Consider the following 25,896-nt stretch of genomic DNA (forward strand, 5'->3'; position numbering starts at 1 on the left):
GAGGCACAGGTTAAGAAAGGGGCAGGTTAAGGGAGGCACAGGTTAAGAAAGGGGCAGGTTAAGGGAGGCACAGGTTAAGAAAGGGGCAGGTTAAGGGAGGGTTATGTTAGATAATGCTTGGTTTGATTGATGACGTAGTGATGACGTCGAGTGGTACGAACTTTTCTCAGGTATTCGACCCGACTCAAGGGTGGTAGTTGTGGCCTCACAAGCCCGGTTGTTGTTCTATAACCGCTCACAACACAGCCTCCACCAGCGACACTGCCTGTACCTGCTAATGGACACCCCTAGCTGTTGTACCCCACGAGTTGTACCCCACGAGTTGTACCCCACGAGTTGTATCCTTTGTACCCCACGAGTTGTTCCCCACGAGTTGTACCCCACGAGTTGTACCCCACGAGTTGTACCCCACGAGTTGTACCCCCTTGTACCCCACGAGTTGTACCCCACGAGTTGTACCCCACGAGTTGTACCCCACGAGTTGTACCCCACGAGTTGTACCCCACGAGTTGTACCCCACGAGTTGTACCCCACGAGTTGTACCCCACGAGTTGTAACCTTTGTATCCCACGAGTTGTACCCCCTTGTACCCCACGAGTTGTACCCATTGTACCCCAAGAGTTGTACCCCACGAGTTGTACCCCACGAGTTGTACCCCCTTGTACCCCACGAGTTGTACCCCACGAGTTGTACCCCCTTGTACCCCACGAGTTGTACCCCCTTGTACCCCACGAGTTGTACCCATTGTACCCCAAGAGTTGTACCCCACGAGTTGTACCCCACGAGTTGTACCCCACGAGTTGTACCCCCTTGTACCCCACTAGTTGTACCCCACGAGTTGTACCCCACGAGTTGTACCCCACGAGTTGTACCCCACGAGTTGTACCCCACGAGTTGTACCCCTTGTACCCCAAGAGTTGTACCCCACGAGTTGTACCCCCCTTGTACCCCAAGAGTTGTACCCCACGAGTTGTACCCCTTGTACCCCAAGAGTTGTACCCCTTGTACCCCAAGAGTTGTACCCCAAGAGTTGTACCCCACGAGTTGTACCCCTTGTACCCCAAGAGTTGTACCCCTTGTACCCCAAGAGTTGTACCCCAAGAGTTGTACCCCACGAGTTGTACCCCTTGTACCCCAAGAGTTGTACCCCACGAGTTGTACCCCCCTTGTACCCCAAGAGTTGTACCCCACGAGTTGTACCCCCTTGTACCCCACGAGTTGTACCCATTGTATCCCAAGAGTTGTACCCCACGAGTTGTACCCCCCTTGTACCCCAAGAGTTGTACCCCACGAGTTGTACCCCCTTGTACCCCACGAGTTGTACCCATTGTACCCCTAGAGTTGTACCCCACGAGTTGTACCCCTTGTACCCCAAGAGTTGTACCCCACGAGTTGTACCCCCCTTGTACCCCAAGAGTTGTACCCCCCTTGTACCCCACGAGTTGTACCCCCCTTGTACCCCAAGAGTTGTACCCCACGAGTTGTACCCCCTTGTACCCCACGAGTTGTACCCATTGTACCCCTAGAGTTGTACCCCACGAGTTGTACCCCCCTTGTACCCCACGAGAGGTTGTGTACTCCTGGAGTACTCCAAAGGTCACCACAAAAATCAATAACTGTGCAACATAACCTTGCTTCTTCTAGATTAAAAATAAGCAATATTACAGCCTAATATATGCCATTGTAGGCCTAATATATTTTTGTTTACATATATAGGCTAAACTAGATCCAGGAAATTGAAACTTAGCTGTGGCTTTCTTCCTCATACTCTCTACATAATATAAAAAATATTAAAACTATTATATGTATGCAACAGTTCATTTGTGTACGTTCGATCAACAATTGCTATGAGTAAAATATCTACGGGCTCACCATAGCCCGTGCTACTTGGAACTTTGTTCCAGGTAGCGAATCTTTAGCAACAACAACATGCTATGAGTAGCGTCATTTTAGGAAGACAGGCGGCTTCAGGAGTACCTAAGCAACGGGAGACAGAGAGTCATGGTGAGGGAACAGGCGTCAGGTGGTGGGTGTCCCACAGGGGGCCAGTACTTTAATCCTGTTTCTGAAACTCTAGAAAGAAAATCAAATATTTACTGTTGATCAAGGTTAGGGAATAAGGCGATGTGTTGCTAAACAATTGGGTAAAGTTGTTTAGCCAGGTGATGTTGGGGGTAGTAAAGGTGGCCCCTAACTGCTGGTCACTTCTCTCCCCGGCCTGGAATGGCAGGCTCGAGTGAACACTAATCCTTTAACTGTTCGCCGCTGCTCACCCTAATGGCAGCATTTTCTGTGTAGTGGTAGTGACCAGTTACCTGACTCGTGTAGTGGTAGTGACCAGTTACCCGACTCGTGTAGTGGTAGTGACCAGTTACCCGACTCGTGTAGTGGTAGTGACCAGTTACCCGACTCGTGTAGTGGTAGTGACCCCAGTTACCCGACTCGTGTAGTGGTAGTGACCCCAGTTACCCGACTCGTGTAGTGGTAGTGACCAGTTACCTGACTCGTGTAGTGGTAGTGACCAGTTACCCGACTCGTGTAGTGGTAGTGACCAGTTACCCGACTCGTGTAGTGGTAGTGACCAGTTACCCGACTCGTGTAGTGGTAGTGACCAGTTACCCGACTCGTGTAGTGGTAGTGACCCCAGTTACCCGACTCGTGTAGTGGTAGTGACCCCAGTTACCCGACTCGTGTAGTGGTAGTGACCAGTTACCCGACTCGTGTAGTGGTAGTGACCAGTTACCCGACTCGTGTAGTGGTAGTGACCAGTTACCCGACTCGTGTAGTGGTAGTGACCAGTTACCCGACTCGTGTAGTGGTAGTGACCAGTTACCCGACTCGTGTAGTGGTAGTGACCAGTTACCTGACTCGTGTAGTGGTAGTGACCAGTTACCTGACTCGTGTTGTGGTAGTGACCAGTTACCTGACTCGTGTTGTGGTAGTGACCAGCTACCTGACTCGTGTAGTGGTAGTGACCAGTTACCCGACTCGTGTAGTGGTAGTGACCAGTTACCCGACTCGTGTAGTGGTAGTGACCAGTTACCCGACTCGTGTAGTGGTAGTGACCAGTTACCTGACTCGTGTAGTGGTAGTGACCAGTTACCCGACTCGTGTAGTGGTAGTGACCAGTTACCTGACTCGTGTAGTGGTAGTGACCAGTTACCTGACTCGTGTAGTGGTAGTGACCACAGTGACTCGTGTAGTGGTAGTGACCACAGTGACTCGTGTAGTGTAAGACCTTAAGGTGTTGTGTTCCCTGTGCTCCCTCACCACAGTGTTGACACACAGTAGCGCCACTATACCACAGTGTTGACACACAGTAGCGCCACTATACCACAGTGTTGACACACAGTAGCGCCACTATACCACAGTGTTGACACACAGTAGCGCCACTATACCACAGTGTTGACACACAGTAGCGCCACTATACCACAGTGTTGACACACAGTAGCGCCACTATACCACAGTGTTGACACACAGTAGCGCCACTATACCACAGTGTTCACACACAGTAGCGCCACTATACCACAGTGTTCACACACAGTAGCGCCACTATACCACAGTGTTCACACACTGTAGCGCCACTATACCACAGTGTTGACACACAGTAGCGCCACTATACCACAGTGTTCACACACAGTAGCGCCACTATACCACAGTGTTCACACACAGTAGCGCCACTATACCACAGTGTTGACACACAGTAGCGCCACTATACCACAGTGTTGACACACAGTAGCGCCACTATACCACAGTGTTGACACACAGTAGCGCCACTATACCACAGTGTTCACACACAGTAGCGCCACTATACCACAGTGTTCACACACAGTAGCGCCACTATACCACAGTGTTGACACACAGTAGCGCCACTATACCACAGTGTTGACACACAGTAGCGCCACTATACCACAGTGTTCACACACAGTAGCGCCACTATACCACAGTGTTCACACACAGTAGCGCCACTATACCACAGTGTTCACACACAGTAGCGCCACTGTACCACAGTGTTGACACACAGTATTGCCACTATACCACAGTGTTGACACACAGTAGCGCCACTATACCACAGTGTTCACACACAGTAGCGCCACTATACCACAGTGTTCACACACAGTAGCGCCACTATACCACAGTGTTGACACACAGTAGCGCCACTATACCACAGTGTTGACACACAGTAGCGCCACTATACCACAGTGTTCACACACAGTAGCGCCACTATACCACAGTGTTCACACACAGTAGCGCAGTATTCTTGTTCAACATTTCTCTTGTTAGAAATCTAACAAGAGAAATGTTGAACAAGAATACTTGCATAATAGACAAAACCCAAGATTCAAGAAGATTACAAATTCTTGAGGCAATTCACATAAGAATAGAGCGACCTACCATGAACACCCAAATCACGGAACTATTTACTCTACCCACCATGAGAGTAAGGACAAGACAAGAACATATCGATGCCAACACAGAAGACAATGTCCAACATAACAGGCCAATTACACTGGATTAATCTTTGATAGGAGATGCCTCGTATGGGCCAATAAGCCTTCTGCAGCCCCTATGTTTATCCCTTATGTATCCCCCTATGTTTTCACCTTCATTGTATTATCACCTGACCTAATGCGGGTATAAAATCAACTAGTATTGTAAGATCTGTTCACTTGAGAATGAACCATGGAGGTTCGAAACGTCGTGCAAATTATACAAATAAGTGTAATACACTCTATAGTAAATCACTTCTTTTCTTCACCTTAAAAGTACGAAAATGAGTTTTGGAGAACTCCTATTTCAATTAAGCCCTGATGCTAAGAAAATAGTTAGAGGGATAGAAGCCCTAAACCAGAAAATAATAAATACAGAATATGCGGTCATATTCAATGAAATATATATATATATATATATATATATATATATATATATATATATATACATATATATATATATAAATATATATATAAATATATATATGTATATATATATATATATATATATATATATATATATATATATATATATATATATATATATATATATATATATATGTCGTACCTAGTAGCCAGAACGCACTTTTCAGCCTACTATGCAAGGCCCGATTTGCCTAATAAGCCAAGTTTTCATGAATTAATGTTTTTTCGACTACCTAACCTACCTAACCTAACCTAACCTAACTTTTTCGGCTAACTAACCTAACCTAACCTATAAAGATAGGTTAGGTTAGGTAGGGTTATCTTATCTTTAGGTTGGTTAGGTTCGGTTATATATCTACGTTAATTTTAACTCCAATAAAAAAAATTTACTTCTTACGTAATGAAATGGGTAGCTTTATCATTTCATAAGAAAAAAATTAGAGAAAATATATTAATTCAGGAAAACTTGGCTTATTAGGCAAATTGGGCCTATATATGTCGTACCTAGTAGCCAGAACTCACTTCTCAGCCTACTATTCAAGGCCCGATTTGCCTAATAAGCCAAGTTTTCCTGAATTAATATATTTACTATAATTCTTTTCTTATGAAATGATAAAGCAACCCTTTTCTCTATGTATGAGGTCAATTTTTTGTTATTGGAGTTAAAATTAACGTAGATATATGACCGAACCTAACCAACCCTACCTAACCTAACCTAGCCTATATTTATAGGTAAGGTTAGGTTAGGTAGCCAAAAAAAGCTAGGTTAGGTTAGGTTAGGTAGGTTAGGTAGACGAAAAAACATTAATTCATGAAAACTTGGCTTATTAGGCAAATCGGGCCTTGAATAGTAGGCTGAGAAGTGCGTTCTGGCTATTAGGTACGACATATATATATATATATATATATATATATATATATATATATATATATATATATATATATATATATATATATATATATATATATATATATATATATATATATATATACGTATACATGCAATAATGATCACAAAAACACTGATCCAAGTATGCAGAATAACCACATGCAAAAATTAGAAAATGCTTAACGCGTTTTCGGCTAATTCGCCTTCATCAGAGCAAAGTAGAATGATTCTACTTTGCTCTGAAGAAGGGGAATTAGCCGAAAACGCGTTAAACATTTTTTATTTTTCACATGTGGTTATTCTGCATACGTATACATATATACATACACATACATATTTAATCACCCACACAAGTGTACACATCAATAATCTTTTGTGTCACAAGTGATCAACAAGAGGCTCACAACAGTCACTATACAAGGCACTTTACATCTATGGTGAGTCGCACAGTTACTAGTCTTGCTCCACACCCACCCAACTGGGCGGCAGCTTTACAGTCATGTGCTCCACACCCACCCAACTGGGCGGCAGCTTTACAGTCATGTGCTCCACACCCACCCAACTGGGCGGCAGCTTTACAGTCATGTGCTCCACACCCACCCAACTGGGCGGCAGCTTTACAGTCATGTGCATGCATTACCTACAGTAAGCAAATTTTGGATACTTCGCTAAGATTTCGGGCAGCACATCATTATGAATGAAGTACTTATACATTTCTTGGACACTATTGATGGTGTTATCTCTAAATTCAGCGATTTTTTCACATTTCATTATATAATGACGCAAAGTATGCGAATAGTTCTGCTGACAGAGTTTACATTTAGTCAGATCAACATCAGCAGATGTTACAAACTGCCAGAGGTACTTGTAGCCGAGCCTAAGCCTAGCAGTGGTAACATCTAGAAGTCTGCTAATCTTATTGGATGACCCATAGACGTGCGGTTCTTCCTGCATAATAGAATGATGATAGATGGAGGAACTGGTGTGAATTTCACTTTGCCTCAAGTCTCCCAAATTTAGTTACTGCCTTTGAGCAGCCTGAGGGCAGCAATATCCCAGGAACATCAATTAAATTTCGGAGACCTAATCAGGATATTTACCAATCGCTAAATGTCGATGATTTGCATGCCCATTGGTGAACCAGGGGTTGAATATGTTCACTGGTTAGGTTAGGATAGCTTAGGATAGGCTAGGATAGGTTAGGCTAGGTTAGGTTAGGTTAGACCCATTCAACGACCCTGGTCTGACGGTTTGACTTAGGAAGGTCCTCAAGAAACGGGCTGAGATGCACCAAAAACAGCATCCAAATCTATGTTGTATATTCCGTTTGGAACCCGAATTCAGGATAAGAACCCCCTCCCCTCAATTGCAATAGGGGGGGAGCGGTTCAGAACCCCCCTTACAATAGACGCCCCAAGTAATGGAATCGAAACTACATGCAGAACGGAGCCCAATTAGATTCCAATCGAGGGCTTTGAAACTGTCGAATCGATGGTCTAAATTCACCGGTCGCCGCACCGACCAAACACTTGTGCGGGGTTGAGGACCCCATGCCAGCGTCCAATATCCGGACGGCTGCCCTCAGTCATCCGGCCCCGTCCGGTGTGGCTCTTGGCGCCTGGGTGGGGGTATCCGAACACCTTATGCATGCAATGGTCTCCTGTCAACAGTTCTATCTGCGTCTTGCCTCACTCACTGTGACTCACCGTGACTCACCGTGACTCACCATACTCATCATACAGTGACTCATCATTCTCATTGCACAGCACAGTGCTCCCTCTGTACACCATACTGTTAATGAACCACACTACATCACCATACTCTCATTGTACAACACCATATTCGCTCTGAACAACACACACTTTGGCGGGACCAAAGAGCCAAAGCTCAACCCCCGCAAGCACAATTAGGTGAGTACACACACACGCACACACACACACACACACACACACACACACACACACACACACACACACACACACACACACACACACTCACACACACACACACACTCACACACACACACACACACACACACACACACACACACACACACACACACACACACACACACACACACACACACACACACACACACACACACACACACACACACACACACACACGCATAAGAGGCTGGTACATAAGCTGGAGAGACAGGCAGGTGTAGCTGGTAAGGTGCTCCAGTGGATAAGGGAGTATCTAAGCAATAGGAAGCAGAGAGTTACGGTGAGGGGTGAAACCTCCGATTGGCGTGAAGTCACCAGTGGAGTCCCACAGGGCTCTGTACTCGGTCCTATCTTGTTTCTGATATATGTAAATGATCTCCCGGAGGGTACCGATTCATTTCTCTCAATGTTTGCGAACGATGCTAAAATTATGAGAAGGATTAAAACAGAAGAGGACTGTTTCAGGCTTCAAGAAGACCTAGACAAGCTGAAGGAATGGTCGAACAAATGGTTGTTAGAGTTTAACCCAACCAGAAGTAATGTAATGAAGATAGGTGTAGGGAGCAGGAGGCCAGATAGAAGGTATCATCTGGGAGAGGAAATTCTTCAGGAGTCAGAGAAGGAAAAAGACTTGGGGGTTGATATCACGCCAGACCTGTCTCCTGCAGCACATATCAAGCGGATAACATCAGCGGCATATGCCAGGCTGGCCAACATACGAACGGCATTCAGAAACTTGTGTAAAGAATCATTCAGAACTTTGTATACCACATATGTTAGGCCAATCCTGGAGTATGCAGCCCCAGCATGGAGTCCATATCTAGTCAAGCATAAGACTAAATTGGAAAAGGTTCAAAGGTTTACCACCAGACTAGTACCCGAGCTGAGAGGTATGAGCTACGAGGAGAGACTACGGGAATTAAACCTCACTTCGCTGGAAGACAGAAGAGTTAGGGGGGACATGATCACCACATTCAAGATTCTGAAGGGACTTGATAGGGTAGATAAAGACAGTCTATTTAACACAAGGGGCACACGCACTAGGGGACACAGGTGGAAACTGAGTGCCCAAATGAGCCACAGAGATATTAGAAATAACTTTTTTATTGTCAGAGTGGTTGACAAATGGAATGCATTAGGAAGTGATGTGGTGGAGGCTGACTCCATACACAATTTCAAGTGTAGATATGATAGAGCCCAATAGGCTCAGGAATCTGTACACCTGTTGATTGACAGTTGAGAGGCGGGACCAAAGAGCCAGAGCTCAACCCCCGCAAACACAACTAGGTGAGTACAAGTAGGTGAGTACACACACACACACACACACACACACACACACACACACACACACACACACACACACACACACACACACACACACACACACACACACACACACACACACACACACAGACACACACACACACACACACACACACACACACACACACACACACACACACACACACACACACACACACACACACACACACACACACACACACACACACACACACACACACACACACACACACACACACACACACACACACACACACACACACACTCCCCCAGAGTATCTCCCGCCTCGCGCCACACAAATCCGGAACACCAGGGGAAAAAGAAGTAATATTTTTCTTGTTCCATCCACAGTTAGCGAGAGCGACAGTCCGGCTTAGGCATTTTTATATGAAAGAAAATGACTCCATTGTTCCCGTTTTTTGTTCATTTCTACAGCGGTGAATGTGAGTGAATGTGACTATTACTCCGCTTGATCAATTAAGCGGTGATGAATGTGACAATTACTCGGCTTTATTAAACAGTGAATGTGATTGTTATTCGATTCAGATCCATATAAACACGAGTCATTGTGAGAGAGTCAGCCACCAGCCACCAGCCATCCCCCCCACATGCAGCCACCAGCCACCAGCCTTCCCCCACACAGGCAGCCACCAGCCACCAGCCTTCCCCCACACAGGCAGCCACCAGCCACCAGCCTTCCCCCACACAGGCAGCCACCAGCCACCAGCCTTCCCCCACACAGGCAGCCACCAGCCACCAGCCTTCCCCCACACAGGCAGCCACCAGCCACCAGCCTTCCCCTACACAGGCAGCCACCAGCCACCAGCCTTCCCTCACACAGGCAGCCACCAGCCACCAGCCATCCCCCACACATGCAGCCACCAGCCACCAGCCTTCCCCCACACAGGCAGCCACCAGCCACCAGCCTTCCCCCACACAGGCAGCCACCAGCCACCAGCCTTCCCCTACACAGGCAGCCACCAGCCACCAGCCTTCCCCCACACAGGCAGCCACCAGCCACCAGCCTTCCCCCACACAGACAGCCACCAGCCTTCCCCCACACAGACAGCCACCAGCCTTCCCCCACACAGACAGCCACCAGCCACCAGCCACCAGCCACCAGCCTTCCCCCACACAGGCAGCCACCAGCCACCAGCCACCAGCCATCAGCCATCCCCCACACAGGCAGCCACCAGCCACCAGCCACCAGCCACCAGCCTTCCCCCACACAGGCAGCCACCAGCCACCAGCCACCAGCCACCAGCCTTCCCCCACACAGGCAGCCACCAGCCACCAGCCACCAGCCATCAGCCTTCCCCCACACAGGCAGCCACCAGCCACCAGCCACCAGCCATCAGCCATCCCCCACACAGGCAGCCACCAGCCACCAGCCACCAGCCATCAGCCATCCCCCACACAGGCAGCCACCAGCCACCAGCCATCAGCCATCCCCCACACAGGCAGCCACCAGCCACCACCCACCAGCCATCAGCCATCCCCCACACAGGCAGCCACCAGCCACCAGCCATCAGCCATCCCCCACACAGGCAGCCACCAGCCACCAGCCACCAGCCATCCCCCACACAGACAGCCACCAGCCACCAGCCACCAGCCATCAGCCATCCCCCACACAGACAGCCACCAGCCATCCCCCACACAGACAGTCACCAGCCACTAGCCATCCCCCACACAGACAGCCACCAGCCACCAGCCATCCCCCACACAGACAGTCACCAGCCACTAGCCATCCCCCACACAGACAGCCACCAGCCACCAGCCATCCCCCACACAGACAGTCACCAGCCACCAGCCATCCCCCACACAGACAGCCACCAGCCACCAGCCATCCCCCACACAGACAGTCACCAGCCACCAGCCATCCCCCACACAGACAGCCACCAGTCACCAGCCATCCCCCACACAGACAGCCACCAGCTACCAGCCATCCTCCACACAGTCACCAGCTACCAGCCATCCCCCACACAGACAGCCTATTACCCTATTAATACCACCTCACCCCATCCACCTCACTCAAATGTAGATATAAACAAATCGAAGATGTGTAAGTTCTATTCAGTTGTGTATGTGTAAGCTAAAGTCTTTGAAAATGTAATAAGTTTTACGAAACGCGCTCAAGTGTCGCGTCAGACTAGAAATAAAAATGAATTTTGGAGAATTGATTTTTGAATTACCACCAACAGTGAAAAGAAACATACGAAAGATCGAGAAAATTCGTGTTAGAATTATTAATCTTATTTTTTCGGTCATATTTAATAATATATGTCTACAGGAAAGACTGCTACCAAAATATACTAATATTAAAACGCACGACCCAGCAGCAAGAAATCAAGCCTTCACGATAAAATATCGCCAGGATATGATTCGTGATCAGATATACAAGGCAGAAAATGAAATCAAAGACAACAAAACGCAACTACTTCATGCTACAAACGAATGGAGAAATAGCAACATCGACGAAAGTCTCCATACCCGCATTGAACAACACCTCGACATCCTCACAGACCGACATCACCTCAGCACTGAAACAAGGATTATCAAGAAACTAACAACGTTATATGGAGGACCTATGGCAATTCCACGACCGAGAGATGGCTTCCTGAACCTTGCAGGAATTAACCTCACTGAGGACCAAGTCACTCTCCTAAATCTGGGTATAAACTGTCACGTTATGTCCAGACCGAGTGAGATGGCCCGGAAAGTGGAGTTGGAAATTCTGTTGGACGACATATTCGACCTCGAGACACAAAAGAAGGTCACTACCAAAGATACCTTACAAGCAGAACTTATTGCGGAAGGAGGAAAGAATCGAGGCAACTACAGAAGCACCATACTGTCCCCCGAGCTCAAAGCGGCAGCTAAGAGCCTTCGTGAGAACAAGGAGATAGTTGTCAGGAGAGGTGACAAGTCGCCAATATACGTCATTCTTAAAAAAGACGAATATCTGGCGAAAATGAACCTCATACTCTCTGACCAAACTAAATTCCAAAGGGTAACGAAGGACTCTACAGCCGAATTGAAAGCAAAGGTCAACAAACTGATCGAAACTGTGAACGCCAAGAAATCCAGACTCCACCTGCCAAAGATTATTGGGGAATATAAACCTGGATATGCGTATGGAAATGTCAAGACACACAAGTCTGGAAACCCACTTCGGCCAATCATCAGCCAGATACCCACACCCACGTACAAACTGGCGAAGCGACTTAACGGCCTGCTGACTCCTTATGTGCCTTGTGCCTTCTGCCTGAAGTCTCCAAAGGAATTTGTTGACTTACTGCGGGGCACACGGGCCACAGGGATAAGAGCCTCGTTGGACGTAGAATCACTGTTTACCAACGTACCTGTGGACGAGACAATCGGGATGATAGCCGACAGAGTGTATCGTGATCCGGCCTGCACTCCTCTTGACATACCAGAAAACATCCTAAGGAAACTACTCCAAGCTTGTACTAAAGAGGCACCCTTCTTGAGCCCGGATGGGCACATGTATAAGCAAGTAGATGGGGTCGCCATGGGTTCTCCTCTAGGTGTCCTGTTTGCAAACTTCTACATGGGTACCATCGAGCAAAAAGTCTTAGTCGAAATGAACTTGAAACCGGCCATATACTGCAGGTATGTTGACGACATTTTTACACAGGTACCTGATGTCAGACATCTGCAGGAGCTGAAGGAGGCATTTGAGCAGAGTTCCGTGCTGCGTTTCACTTACGAGATGGAAAAGGATGGGAAGCTGCCCTTTCTAGATGTAACAGTCATGGAAAAGAGCGGAGGTTTTCACACTGCAGTCTACACTAAGGAAACGAACATAGGAATGTGCCTAAATGCCAACAGCGACTGCCCAGACAGGTACAAGAGGAGTGTTGTTAACACTTATGTCGACCGTGCTCTCAGCCACAGCTCAGGATGGAAGCAAGTCGACGAAGAACTCTGTAGGGTAAGGCAGGTCCTAGTCAACAACGGCTTCTCCAATGGTTTCGTCGAAGACATCATAAGAAGGAAAGTGAAACGCCATGCAACCTCTGAAGAGACAACTAACACAACACCTATACCCCCTATTAGACTTTTACAGGAACTTCTTTTCCACAGCTCATAAAACGGAGGAAAGGGTCCTGAAAGATATTGTTAATAGAAACGTTATCCCTACAGACAAAAATCAGAGGATACAACTGACAATTTACTATAAAACCAGAAAAACGGCCAGCCTACTCATGAGAAACTCCAGACACAAAGCAGACCGTCGTCTATGCCTTCAAATGCCCTCTTGGGGACTGTAAGCTCCAAAAAAAACAGTATATAGGCAAGACAACAACAACTCTTTCTAGGCGTTTAACGATGCATAAGCAACAGGGCTCCATTAAGGAACATATAATCTCTTCCCACAACCAAACCATCGCCAGAGAAATCCTAGTAAACAACACAGAAATCATCGATAGATACAGCAACAGCAGGCGGCTTGACGTCTGCGAGGCTCTACACATCAAGAAGTCAACACCAGCAATCAACAGCCAATTAATGCACAACTATATTCTACCCACCTCAAGACTCCGCTCCAATATAGAAGCATCAAGAAATATGGACCAATAGGCTTTCTACAAATCACTTCCATTCAATATCCATTGTTTCGTGTTCTGTCTTGTGTTTAGGAATTTAATACCCTATTAATACCACCTCACCCCATCCACCTCACTCAAATGTAGATATAAACAAATCGAAGATGTGTAAGTTCTATTCAGTTGTTTATGTGTAAGCTAAAGTCTTTGAAAATGTAATAAGTTTTACGAAACGCGCTCAAGTGTCGCGTCAGACTAGAAATATAAATGAATTTTGGAGAATTGATTTTTGAATTACCACTAACAGTGAAAAGAAACATACGAAAGATCGAGAAAATTCGTGTTAGAATTATTAATCTTACTTTTCCGGTCATATTTAATAATATATGTCTACAGGAAAGACTGCTACCAAAATATACTAATATATATATATATATATATATATATATATATATATATATATATATATATATATATATATATATATATATATATATATATATATATATATATATATATATATATATATATATATATATATATATATATATATATATATATGTGTGTGTGTGTATATCACGAAAATAAACACGTGATTAAGAATGTGACAATGTCAGACCACGGAGGAAAAATGAAACAGGTAATTTCCTTAAGTACTTTCGTATATTAAATACATCTTCAGAAGGTCATTTTACAGATCGAGCTGATGACCTTCTGAAGATGTATTTAATATACGAAAGTACTTAAGGAAATTTCCTGTTTCATTTTTCCTCCGTGGTCTGACATTGTCATATATATATATATATATATATATATATATATATATATATATATATATATATATATATATATATATATATATATATATATATATATATATATATATATATATATATATATATATATATATAAAAGCAGGAAGGAGACGTGTGAGGTGACAATACCTCTGTAATATGGGCCGAGGAACATAACAGGATGAAGCACCACTAGGCCTAGTGACCAACACGTGGGATGTTGTTGTTGTTAAAGACTCGCTACCTGGAACAGTTCTAAGTAGCACGGGCTATGGTGAGCCCGTAGTGCCTTTAACACGGGGGAGTTCCCTGTACCGACACTCAGAACGGCAGCTGTGTTAATGATCTTACTCAAAATAGTTTTCTACTTGTTCAAGTGTTGCATTAGTAATGTCTTAAAATTCTACCAAACATTAGTAAAATTTGAAGAATCAACGCTCCAGTAACCCGGTAACAACCCTCTAACCACCGGTAACAACCCTCTAACCACCAGTAACAACCCTCTAACCACCAGTAACAACCCTCTAATCACCAGTAACAACCCTCTAATCACCACTAACAACCCTCTAACCACCGGTAACAACCCTCTAACCACCGGTAACAACCCTCTAATCACCAGTAACAACCCTCTAACCACCGGTAACAACCCTCTAACCACCGGTAACAACCCTCTAATCACCAGTAACAACCCTCTAACCACCGGTAACAACTCTCTAACCACCAGTAACAACCCTCTAACCACCGGTAACAACCCTCTAATCACCAATAACAACCCTCTAACCACCGGTAACAACCCTCTAATCACCAGTAACAACCCTCTACCCACCAGTAACAACCCTCTAACCACCAGTAACAACCCTCTAACCACCAGTAACAACCCTCTAACCACCGGTAACAACCCTCTAATCACCAGTAACAACCCTCTAACCACCAGTAACAACCCTCTAACCACCGGTAACAACCCTCTAATCACCAGTAACAACCCTCTAACCACCGGTAACAACCCTCTAATCACCAGTAACAACCCTCTAACCACCGGTAACAACCCTCTAATCACCAGTAACAACCCTCTAATCACCGGTAACAACCCTCTAATCACCAGTAACAACCCTCTAACCACCGGTAACAACCCTCTAATCACCAGTAACAACCCTCTAACCACCAGTAACAACACAATAATTACCTCTGGAACAAACTCTGCGAATGAGCTCGTCAGCGGTTTGTTTGTTCCATTTAAAGAATTAACGACAGTTGACAGTCAATCCTAGGGGGGGGGGGGGGTGTAGGGGGAGAGGTAGGGGGGTAGGGGGTAGGGGGGGCGTTAATAATAGGCTGGCAAATGGGTTCAGCTTCTTTGAAATAGGTAATTATCCGTCAATCAACTTCTTAGTCTATTCACATCTACCTATGAACACACTGAAATCTACCTTATAAATCTGTTCAGATCTACCTTATGAATCTGTTTAGATCTACCTTATGAATCTGTTTAGATCTACCTTATAAATCTGTTTAGATCTACCTTATAAGTCTGTTTAGATCTACCTAATAAGTCTGTTGAGATCTACCTTATGAATCTGTTTAGATCTACCTTATGAATCTGTTTAGATCTACCTTATACATCCACAAGAGAGAGGTATTGTTCAAGATCGTAAGGTAGACAGATAGACGTAAATATCTTAACGGTAGATGACAGCATGGTAAAGCTATGCGTATGTCATCATCGTAGAGGTAGATAGGTAGATCTCAATATCGTGAAAGGCAGAAAGTTGATAACAACATCGTGGATGTTGATAGGTAGATATCATTATCTTTGAGACATATATGTGGACCTCAACATCGTAGAGGTAGATAGATATCGCAATCGTAGAGGTAGATAGATATCACCATCGTAGAAGTAAATAGATAGTTCTCAACATCAGCTTCACTAAAACATGTGTTGTCGACCAGCAATACACAAATACAGTGTATTGTGAATATCAAATACAATGCACAATACACTAATTTACTTTTGTCTCTACAACCTATACAATCCTATATATATACAGGAGGGTATATGTATATTATCTTGTCTATACAACTTATACAATCCTATATATATAGGAGAGTATATGTAAGTTCTCTTGTCTATACAACTTATACAATCCTATATATATGAGGGTATATGTATATTATCTTGTCTATACAACTTATACAATCCTATATATATAGGAGGGTATATGTAAGTTCTCTTGTCTATACAACTTATACAATCCTATATATATAGGAGGGTATATGTAAGTTCTCTTGTCTATACAACTTATACAATCCTATATATATAGGAGAGTATATGTAAGTTCTCTTGTCTATACAACTTATACAATCCTATATATATAGGAGAGTATATGTAAGTTCTCTTGTCTATACAACTTATACAATCCTATATATAAGAGGGTATATGTAAATATACATTTTATTTGTATATGAGCTGCGAAGATAAATGATTGTAAAGATTAATTATATTGGAGGCGGATTTGGTATCGTTCAGGCTGATAATCAGCAAATTGATCAAGTGGATCAGGACGTTGATCAAGTTGATCAGTTGATCAGGATGTTGGTTCAGTTGATCAAGTGATTACAAACACAGGGGTTTAGATATTTTAGCTACTCACTAATAGCCAAAACTCGCTAATCCATTAGCAAGTGACCCTATGATTAGTGATCCTATGATTTGTGATCCTATGATTCGTGATCCTATGGTTCGTGATCCTATGATTAGTGATCCTATGATTAGTGATCCTATGATTAGTGATCCTATGATTAGTGATCCTATGGTTCGTGATCCAATGATTAGTGTTCCTATGATTAGTGATCCTATGATTAGTGATCCTATGATTAGTGATCCTATGATTAGTGATCCTATAGTTCGTGATCCTATGATTAGTGATCCTACGGTTCGTGATCCTATGGTTCATGATCCTATGATTAGTGATCCTATGATTAGTGATCCTATGGTTAGTGATCTTATGATTAGTGATCCTATGATTAGTGATCTATTGATTAGTGATCCTGTGATTAGTGATCCTATGACAGGAGGAAAATATAGGGCGACAGATTGACAAATCAAAGCTGTTTTCTCTCACACTTAAAGCGCCCGAATATTGACGCTATTTAATCACAACGTAAAGATTCCGATGCCTTAGTTAAGATTAAGACCTCCGTCTAATTGACGCATTCTCAAGGCTGTTATGCGCTGGCTTAAAAGTTTACTTTAAAGTAAAATACAAAAAAAAACTTTTGCAGGTAATTCTGACGTGAACACGTGTGTGAAACAGGTGTTATGTGTTCCGTTGTGATGAAGACACGTGTGTGAAACAGGTGTTATGTGTCCGTTGTGATGAGGACACGTGTGTGAAACAGGTGTTATGTGTTCCGTTGTGACGAAGACACGTGTGTGAAACAGGTGTTATGTGTCCGTTGTGATGAAGACACGTGTGTGAAACAGGTGTTATGTGATCCGTTGTGATGAAGACACGTGTGTGAAACAGTTGTTATGTGTCCGTTGTGATGAGGACACGTGTGTGAAACAGGTGTTATGTGTTCCGTTGTGATGAAGACACGTGTGTGAAACAGTTGTTATGTGTTCCGTTGTGACGAGGACACGTGTGTGAAACAGTTGTTATGTGTTCCGTTGTGATGAGGACACGTGTGTGAAACAGGTGTTATGTGTCCGTTGTGACGAGGACACGTGTGTGAAACAGGTGTTGTGTCCGTTGTGACGAGGACACGTGTGTGAAACAGGTGTTATGTGTTCCGTTGTGATGAAGACACGTGTGTGAAACAGGTGTTATGTGTCCGTTGTGATGAAGACACGTGTGTGAAACAGGTGTTATGTGTTCCGTTGTGATGAGGACACGTGTGTGAAACAGGTGTTATGTGTCCGTTGTGACGAGGACACGTGTGTGAAACAGGTGTTATGTGTTCCGTTGTGATGAAGACACGTGTGTGAAACAGGTGTTATGTGTCCGTTGTGATCACGTGTTCTCCCGCCTGCTCCTCGCCAGCTCCGATGTATGAGGACATGGAACAAAAATTTTAAAAAACTTTAAAAATTTTGAAAGCCTAAAAATAATGTGGAAAAGTTTGAAATTAAAAAAAGTAGCATTAAGCGTGTCGAGTTAAATATGGCGGTCGAGAGACGCACCGCCACTCCAGAGAGAACAAAAAAATACGACATAAATAAGTAATACAACTCTCATTTTATATTAAGAAGATGTATATGTATACACCTCTCTCCTTAATGAAGCAGTTGTATACATATATATACATACCTCTACATACATTTCTGAGAGCGGTGCTTGCAAGATCATTGTCTCTCTCTCTCTCTCTCTCTCTCTCTCTCTCTCTCTCTCTCTCTCTCTCTCTCTCTCTCTCTCTCTCTCTCTCTCTCTCTCTCTCTCTCTCTCTCTCTCTCTCTCTCTCTCTCATCAACTCTTCAGCGTCCAAATGCTTCTTCAAAAGCACTTTTTAAATCTTCAATAAAAAAGACATTGCCATCCTACACTGCCCAGCCGATACCATGCAAACAGCATTAATAAAATGAAAAAAAGTCTCCTGAAAACCAATTAAAGTTTTAAAAAGTTCCGCTGAACTGCGCTGTGGAAACTTTAGGACGCTAATGTTAAAACTTTTCTAATACCAATGAGATTTCTCATCACAGAGAGGCACAGGTATGTTTCTCATCGTATAAGGGGCCAATATATGTCTCATCGTATATAGACCAACATATTTTCCCATGGTATAGCGAGGTAATATATGTTTCATCATATATATAGCGGCCATTATATATATGTCATTATAGCGGACAACGTATTTCTCATATAACAGCCAAGATATTTCCCATCATACGGCGTCCAAGATATTGCTCATCATATGGCGGCCAATATATTTCTCATATAACGCCAAGCTTGACATCATCATCATTTTGCAGCCATGATATCTCTCACCGTATATAGCCTATATGTTTCTCATAATACATAGCTTAATATATCTCTCCTCATTCATATGCTAATATATTTCTTATCATACATAGGCTAATATATTTATCATCATATATAGGCTAATATATTTCTCATCATATAGCAGCCGAGTTATTCCTCATCATATGTCAACCAAGATATTTCTCATCACACACCCGCTCGCAAAATTTACACACTATATCCCGTTTTCTGTTCTAGGTCCTCTGGTTGGTTAGGATAAGGCCATTTTAGTACGACAGTTTCTTGACTTTGGGAAACCTTAGGAGGACAAGCTGATAGGCTAATGTTTTTGTTTTTAATTTGCGATAAAATGTCGTATTCTGTTGCCTGATTGGTCAATTTCGTGAAAAAATAGGACTGTTGGCGGAGAGATCGCGTTGTTAACGACAGGTCAACGACATCGTTCAGACGCGTCCAGCCTTCGCTCAGTGATCTGAAAAGCTCTAATTTATGGTCACTAATTACATTCCCATATTTTTTTGGCCAATCTTAATTAATTAGTAAACATTTTCAATTTGAATTCATTTGTTTTTTTTTTCTTGTAACTCTATCATCATTTCCTAGCCTCAGAGCTTTACATTTATCAGTATTAAACTGTATTTGCCAATCATTTGACCATTTAATTAAGCAATTTATATTGGTTCCATAAATCAACAACCCTGTTACTGAACCAGTATTTACCCAAGTCTTTCCTAAATCTAAACTTATCCAATTTATACCCATTGTTTCGTGTTTCGGGGCTGAGTAGATACATAAACACTATTTATCTATTAACTGGAAGGAAACTACTAAATTGGTGATAGACTTTATTTTACAGTTAGGTATTAGTTTTTTGAAGAATTTTATTGATTTGTTCTTAACAATATAAAATATTGTTGCCGGTATTAAAGGGAAAGAGGGGGGGGGTAAGTGAATTATTCAGGGGAAAGCGCCAAGCCATTGCGATTATATAGCCCTGGGAAGGGGTCAGGATAAGGATTTGGGATGGGACGGGGGGAAAGGAATGGTGTTCAACCACTTGTTGGACGGTCGGGGATTGAACGCCGAACTGCACGAAGCGACGGGGTGGGGGGGGGGGGAGGAATAGGTTAGATCACAGGGAGGTCAATTCGAGGTCAAGACTGTGAGGAATGAGGTCATATAAAGAGTATTACAACGGTACGAAATGTTTATATTAAACACTAAAATCAAGACAGCCGTGTTCACTAGTACAGCCTAACCTTCCTCACATATTAAACACTTCAGCTCTTATCGTATTATGTACACGATATATCTTAACGATATGTGGCATATAAGCGCTGCTGGTTATGATAGGCGATATATAATCAATATGTCTCATTATTTGGATTTTTATACAATATTTTGTTTATGATTTCCGATATTATACGATATTTTTAGGACATGCGATATTTTAATAATTAGCGATAATTATAGAACGTACGTTTTTTTCCATTAACATTATTGTCATGTTAAAATATAATTATATATGTGAGAAAATTATTTTGGGCAATAGGGTGATTTGATCTGGCATGCTGGTGATTCCTAGACACCTCCCTCAACCACTTGGGCACGACGGTAGAGCGACGGTCTCGCTTTATGCAGGTCGGCGTTCAATCCCCGACTGCCCAAGTGGTTGGGCACCATTCCTTTCCTCCGTCCCATTCCAAATCCTCATCCTGATCCCTTCCCAGCGCTATATAACCGTCATAGCTTGGCGCTTTCCCTGATAATTTCCCCTCCCTATATGACCAAGCCTCAACCCATTCGGCCATGATAGGACAGAGGTCAACCAACCTGAAACTCTACTGAATCCACTGGAATGCTCTGAAGGCTCAAACTAGTGCCCAACCAGGATTTTTATGGTCGGCCCGCCTACATTTCTGGCCTGCAGGTAATGGCGGGCTAACTGTACAAATCCTGGTTGGGCACAAGTTCGGGCCTCGAGAACTTCCTGGTGAATTCAGTAGAGTTCCAGGTAGGGTTTTGTCCCATCATGGCCTAATGGGTTGAGGCAGGTGTGTGGTAATCACCAGAACGCCGACGGTTCAAGTCTCCCCCATTGCCAAATTATTTTCTCATTCATATATCACATCACTGAGATTTCTTTGTCGTATATTATATATATATATATATATATATATATATATATATATATATATATATGTCGTACCTAGTAGCCAGAACGCACTTCTCAGCCTACTATGCAAGGCCCGATTTGCCTAATAAGCCAAGTTTTCATGAACTAATTGTTTTTCGACTACCTAACCTTCCTAACCTAACCTAACCTAACTTTTTCAGCTACCTAACCTAACCTAACCTATAAAGATAGGTTAGGTTAGGTTAGGTAGGGTTGGTTAGGTTCGGTCATATATCTACGTTAATTTTAACTCCAATAAAAAAAAATTGACCTCATACATAATGAAATGGGTAGCTTTATCATTTCATAAGAAAAAAATAGAGAAATATATTAATTCATGAAAACTTGGCTTATTAGGCAAATCGGGCCTTGCATAGTAGGCTGAGAAGTGCGTTCTGGCTACTAGGTACGACATATATATATATATATATATATATATATATATATATATATATATATATATATATATATATATATATACAACTTTAGAACACTTTCCCATCAGGAGATTCGAACCCTATCCAGTACAGAAGCCTTACAGCAACTGGCATAACTGGTACGTCTTTAACCCACTGCATCAAACTCAGTCTGAGTTTGGTGCATAGTGATTTCCAGAGTCTCGTGGGGGGGGGCGTCGATCCCTTTACCCCTTTCAAAGGACATTAGCCTGCCAACGCCCTTCACAATCTCTTGTGCAATTTAGGTGTTGATAGCTGGTAAGACAGTACACTCTGCCAGCTGGCAACACCAGACGGATCACAGAGCATGCTGCTCCACCCATCATGGCGAACATGGGTGGTTTGGTTGTTGTTGTTGTTGTTTAAGATTTGCTACTTGGAACAAAAAGTTCCAAGTAGCACGGGCTATGGTGAGCCCGTTGTGGACTTATCTGGCACTGGAGCGGGGCTGTGAGTAGTTCGGGAGGTTTGGTAAGGTGCAATGAACTTATTGGCCCATAAGTGAGGTGCTTCACCGTCACCTCATCCTCGGCTGTGTATCCAGCAGCAGGCAACTTTGTAAGCCTTGCGGGCTCCGTGCCACCTCTTGGCTGGCTTGATCTTCATCAATCAATCTTTGTAACCCCCCCCCCCCTCCAGCACATCTCCTGTGTCAGGTGAGTACTACGGGCTCACCATCTTCTTGAGATCTTGAGGTTATCTTGAGATGATGGGGTTTTTTAGTGTCCCCGCGGCCCGGTCCTCCACCAGGCCTCCACCCCCAAGAAGCAGCCCGTGACAGCTGACTAGCACCCAGGTACCTATTTTACTGCTAGGTTAGAGGGGCATAGGGTGAAAGAAACTCTGCCCATTGTTTCTCGCCGGCCCCTGGGATCGAACCCAGGACCACAGGATCACAAGTCCAGCGTGCTGTCCGCTCGGCCGACCGGCTCCCTAGCCCGTGCTGCTTACAACGTCTTGTTGCGAGTAGTTGCATATAGAAAAAACCACTTTGTAGCCTTTCCAACTCTGCCTTTGATAATGTTAACAAGATTTAACATTAACACTTCTTAACGTCAGGTCATATAAAATCGTAATTAAATTTACTTTTGAAGTGTTAATTTTTCAACTTTCTTCTCCGGTGAAGAGATCCGGAAGATCATTTTCCTTGATAATGTGTTCGAAAAGGTTCGGATTTTTTTTAGTTCCACTTTCCGAGTGGATACAACCGGCCCGCGTGTGTTATGTGAATATTCCTACATGTGTAATAATGTACATAATTGTTTACTACATGTGATGACGTCACAGGCTCCTGACCCCGAGGGGGGGGGGGAGGGGAGGGGAGGGGTGCATAATACACGCTCCCTATCTATTTTGAGATTAATTAGGATAAAAATAGACAGTATGAGCGTATCGCTTATCCGATAATTACACAAATAATGGACGTTTCTCAAGCCGTTTATAACCAGTTAATGGATTATCTAATTATTAGTTTCTTTTTACCGTTTCATTTATGAGAACGACAGACACACAGACGGATATAGAGACTGTCCGTGTCTGTAACAGAATAAATCCGTCCTTTCACCTAATTACGTAACATTCTGCACGGAATCCACCAATTCGTAACTAATACGACGTGTTAGTAAAACTATTGACGTTTTCGGATTGGGATGTGAGGTTTTCATGCGTGGCAGGTTGGGCAAAACAGTTGCATTTTGTACGGAGAGGCAGTCAAGGTGTCCGAGTTCAATACTGCAAGTAAGACTTAAGGCTGATGAGTCTTAAGGACGCCTTAACGTTGACGCTCCCGAGGTGCACAGTGGGCTACGTTCTCAACTCTCACTCAAGGGATCCCCGGAATATAATCTTGGGGCGAGACAGAAACGATTGGGCATGTTTCCTTTCACCTGAGGCCAGTGTTTACCTAGCAGTAGAAGCTGGGAAATATAAAGTGACAGTCCCGCTCCTGTGGCAGGTAAGTCCACTACGGGATCACCATAGCCCGTGATACTTGGCCCGCTCCTGTGGCAGGTAAGTCCACAACGGGATCACCATAGCCCGTGCTACTTGGCCCGCTCCTGTGGCAGGTAAGTCCACTACGGGATCACCATAGCCCATGCTACTTGGCCCGCTCCTGTGGCAGGTAAGTTCACAACGGGATCATCATAACCCGTGCTACTTGGCCCGCTCCTGTGTCAGGTAAGTCCACTACGGGATCACCATAGCCCGTGCTACTTGGCCCGCTCCTGTGGCAGGTAAGTCCACTACGGGATCACCATAGCCCGTGCTACTTGGCCCGCTCCTGTGCCAGGTAAGTCCACTACGGGATCACCATAGCCCGTGCTACTTGGCCCGCTCCTGTGCCAGGTAAGTCCACTACGGGATCACCATAGCCCGTGCTACTTGCCCCGCTCCTGTGTGAGGTAAGTCCACTACGGGATCACCATAGCCCGTGCTACTTGCAACTTCTTGTTCCGAGTAGCTGAATCTAAAACAACAACAACAACAGCTGGGATATTGTTGAGAGGATTGTATCCACAGGAAGGTTTCAGTGCCCTCCTTACGGGGCTATTCATGCCCGTGCCACCTCTGGGGTCTCTTGGTCTTCATCAATCAATCAATCAGAGCCATTTCCCGCCCGTGCCCTGAAGATGGTAATTATGTGACCCTCAGCGGAACCCAACCCTGGCGTCCCCTTCCGAGGACCGTATTGGAATGAATGACTCTCACTCACTCTCACACGCGAGTGAGAGTCTAATATCCGGTATTTCTCAGGCCAGGCGGCAACTTTAATGAGTTTGAGAGAGTTATAGCCACACACAACTTTGTGTGTGTGTGTGTGTGTGTGTGTGTGTGTGTGTGTGTGTGTGTGTGTGTGTGTGTGTGTGTGTGTGTGTGTGTGTTTAGTTGCGAGTGTGTGTGTGTGTGTGTTTAGTTGCATGTGCGTGTGTGTGTGTGTGTGTGTGTGTGTGTGTGTGTGTGTGTGTGTGTGTGTGTGTGTGTGTGTGTGTGTGTGTGTGTTTAGTTGCGAGTGTGTGTGTGTGTGTGTTTAGTTGCATGTGCGTGTGTGCGTGTGTGTGTGTGTGTGTGTGTGTGTGTGTGTGTGTGTGTGTGTGTGTGTGTGTGTGTGTGTGTGTGTGTGTGTGTGTGTGTGTGTGTGTGTGTATTTAGTTGCGTGTGTGTGTGTGCGTGTGTGTGTGTTTAGTTGCGTGTGTGTGTTTGTATTTACTATTTGTGCCTACAAGACCTAGCCTGTTAGTTCTTGGGTCCCGCCTTTCTAACCATCGGGTGTGTAATGTCCTGATACCCAACCTGTTTTTCTTCAATCTACATATTTTTCACATAAACACACCTCACAAGTCAGCGAGTGACCGCAGGCGTCCCTCACAAGTCAGCGAGTGACCCCAGGCGCCCCTCACAAGTCAGCGAGTGACCGCAGGCGTCCCTCACAAGTCAGCGAGTGACCCCAGGCGCCCCTCACAAGTCAGCGAGTGACCGCAGGCGTCCCTCACAAGTCAGCGAGTGACCGCAGGCGTCCCTCACAAGTCAGCGAGTGACCACAGGCGTCCCTCACAAGTCAGCGAGTGACCGCAGGCGTCCCTCACAAGTCAGTGAGTGACCGCAGGCGTCCCTCACAAGTCAGCGAGTGACCGCAGGCGTCCCTCACAAGTCAGTGAGTGACCGCAGGCGTCCCTCACAAGTCAGCGAGTGACCGCAGGCGCCCCTCACAAGTCAGCGAGTGACCCCAGGCGCCCCTCACAAGTCAGCGAGTGACCGCAGGCGTCCCTCACAAGTCAGCGAGTGACCGCAGGCCCCTCACACGTCAATGAGTGACCACAGGCGCCTCACAAGGCCCACAGACGTACATCAATTTGCCCCGAGCCGG

At 44.7% G+C, this 25,896-nt stretch overlaps 2 protein-coding genes across 2 annotated transcripts; one reads left to right on the forward strand and one right to left on the reverse strand.

Moving 5' to 3' along the window:
- Positions 1–287: 287 nt before the first annotated feature.
- On the reverse strand, positions 288–1,328 carry LOC123758505 (uncharacterized transmembrane protein DDB_G0289901-like). Its single transcript, XM_045742959.2, has one exon. The coding sequence runs from the start codon at positions 1,326–1,328 to the stop codon at positions 288–290; it is 1,041 nt and encodes a 346-aa protein (XP_045598915.2).
- A 15,780-nt stretch (positions 1,329–17,108) lies between these two features.
- On the forward strand, positions 17,109–17,516 carry LOC123758504 (uncharacterized). Its single transcript, XM_045742958.1, has one exon. It carries the CDS (start codon positions 17,109–17,111, stop codon positions 17,514–17,516), a length of 408 nt encoding a protein of 135 aa, XP_045598914.1.
- The last annotated feature ends 8,380 nt before the right edge of the window (positions 17,517–25,896 follow it).

The sequence above is a fragment of the Procambarus clarkii genome, chromosome 11 (genome assembly GCF_040958095.1).
Source record: "Procambarus clarkii isolate CNS0578487 chromosome 11, FALCON_Pclarkii_2.0, whole genome shotgun sequence".
Taxonomy (NCBI): Eukaryota; Metazoa; Arthropoda; class Malacostraca; order Decapoda; family Cambaridae; genus Procambarus; species Procambarus clarkii.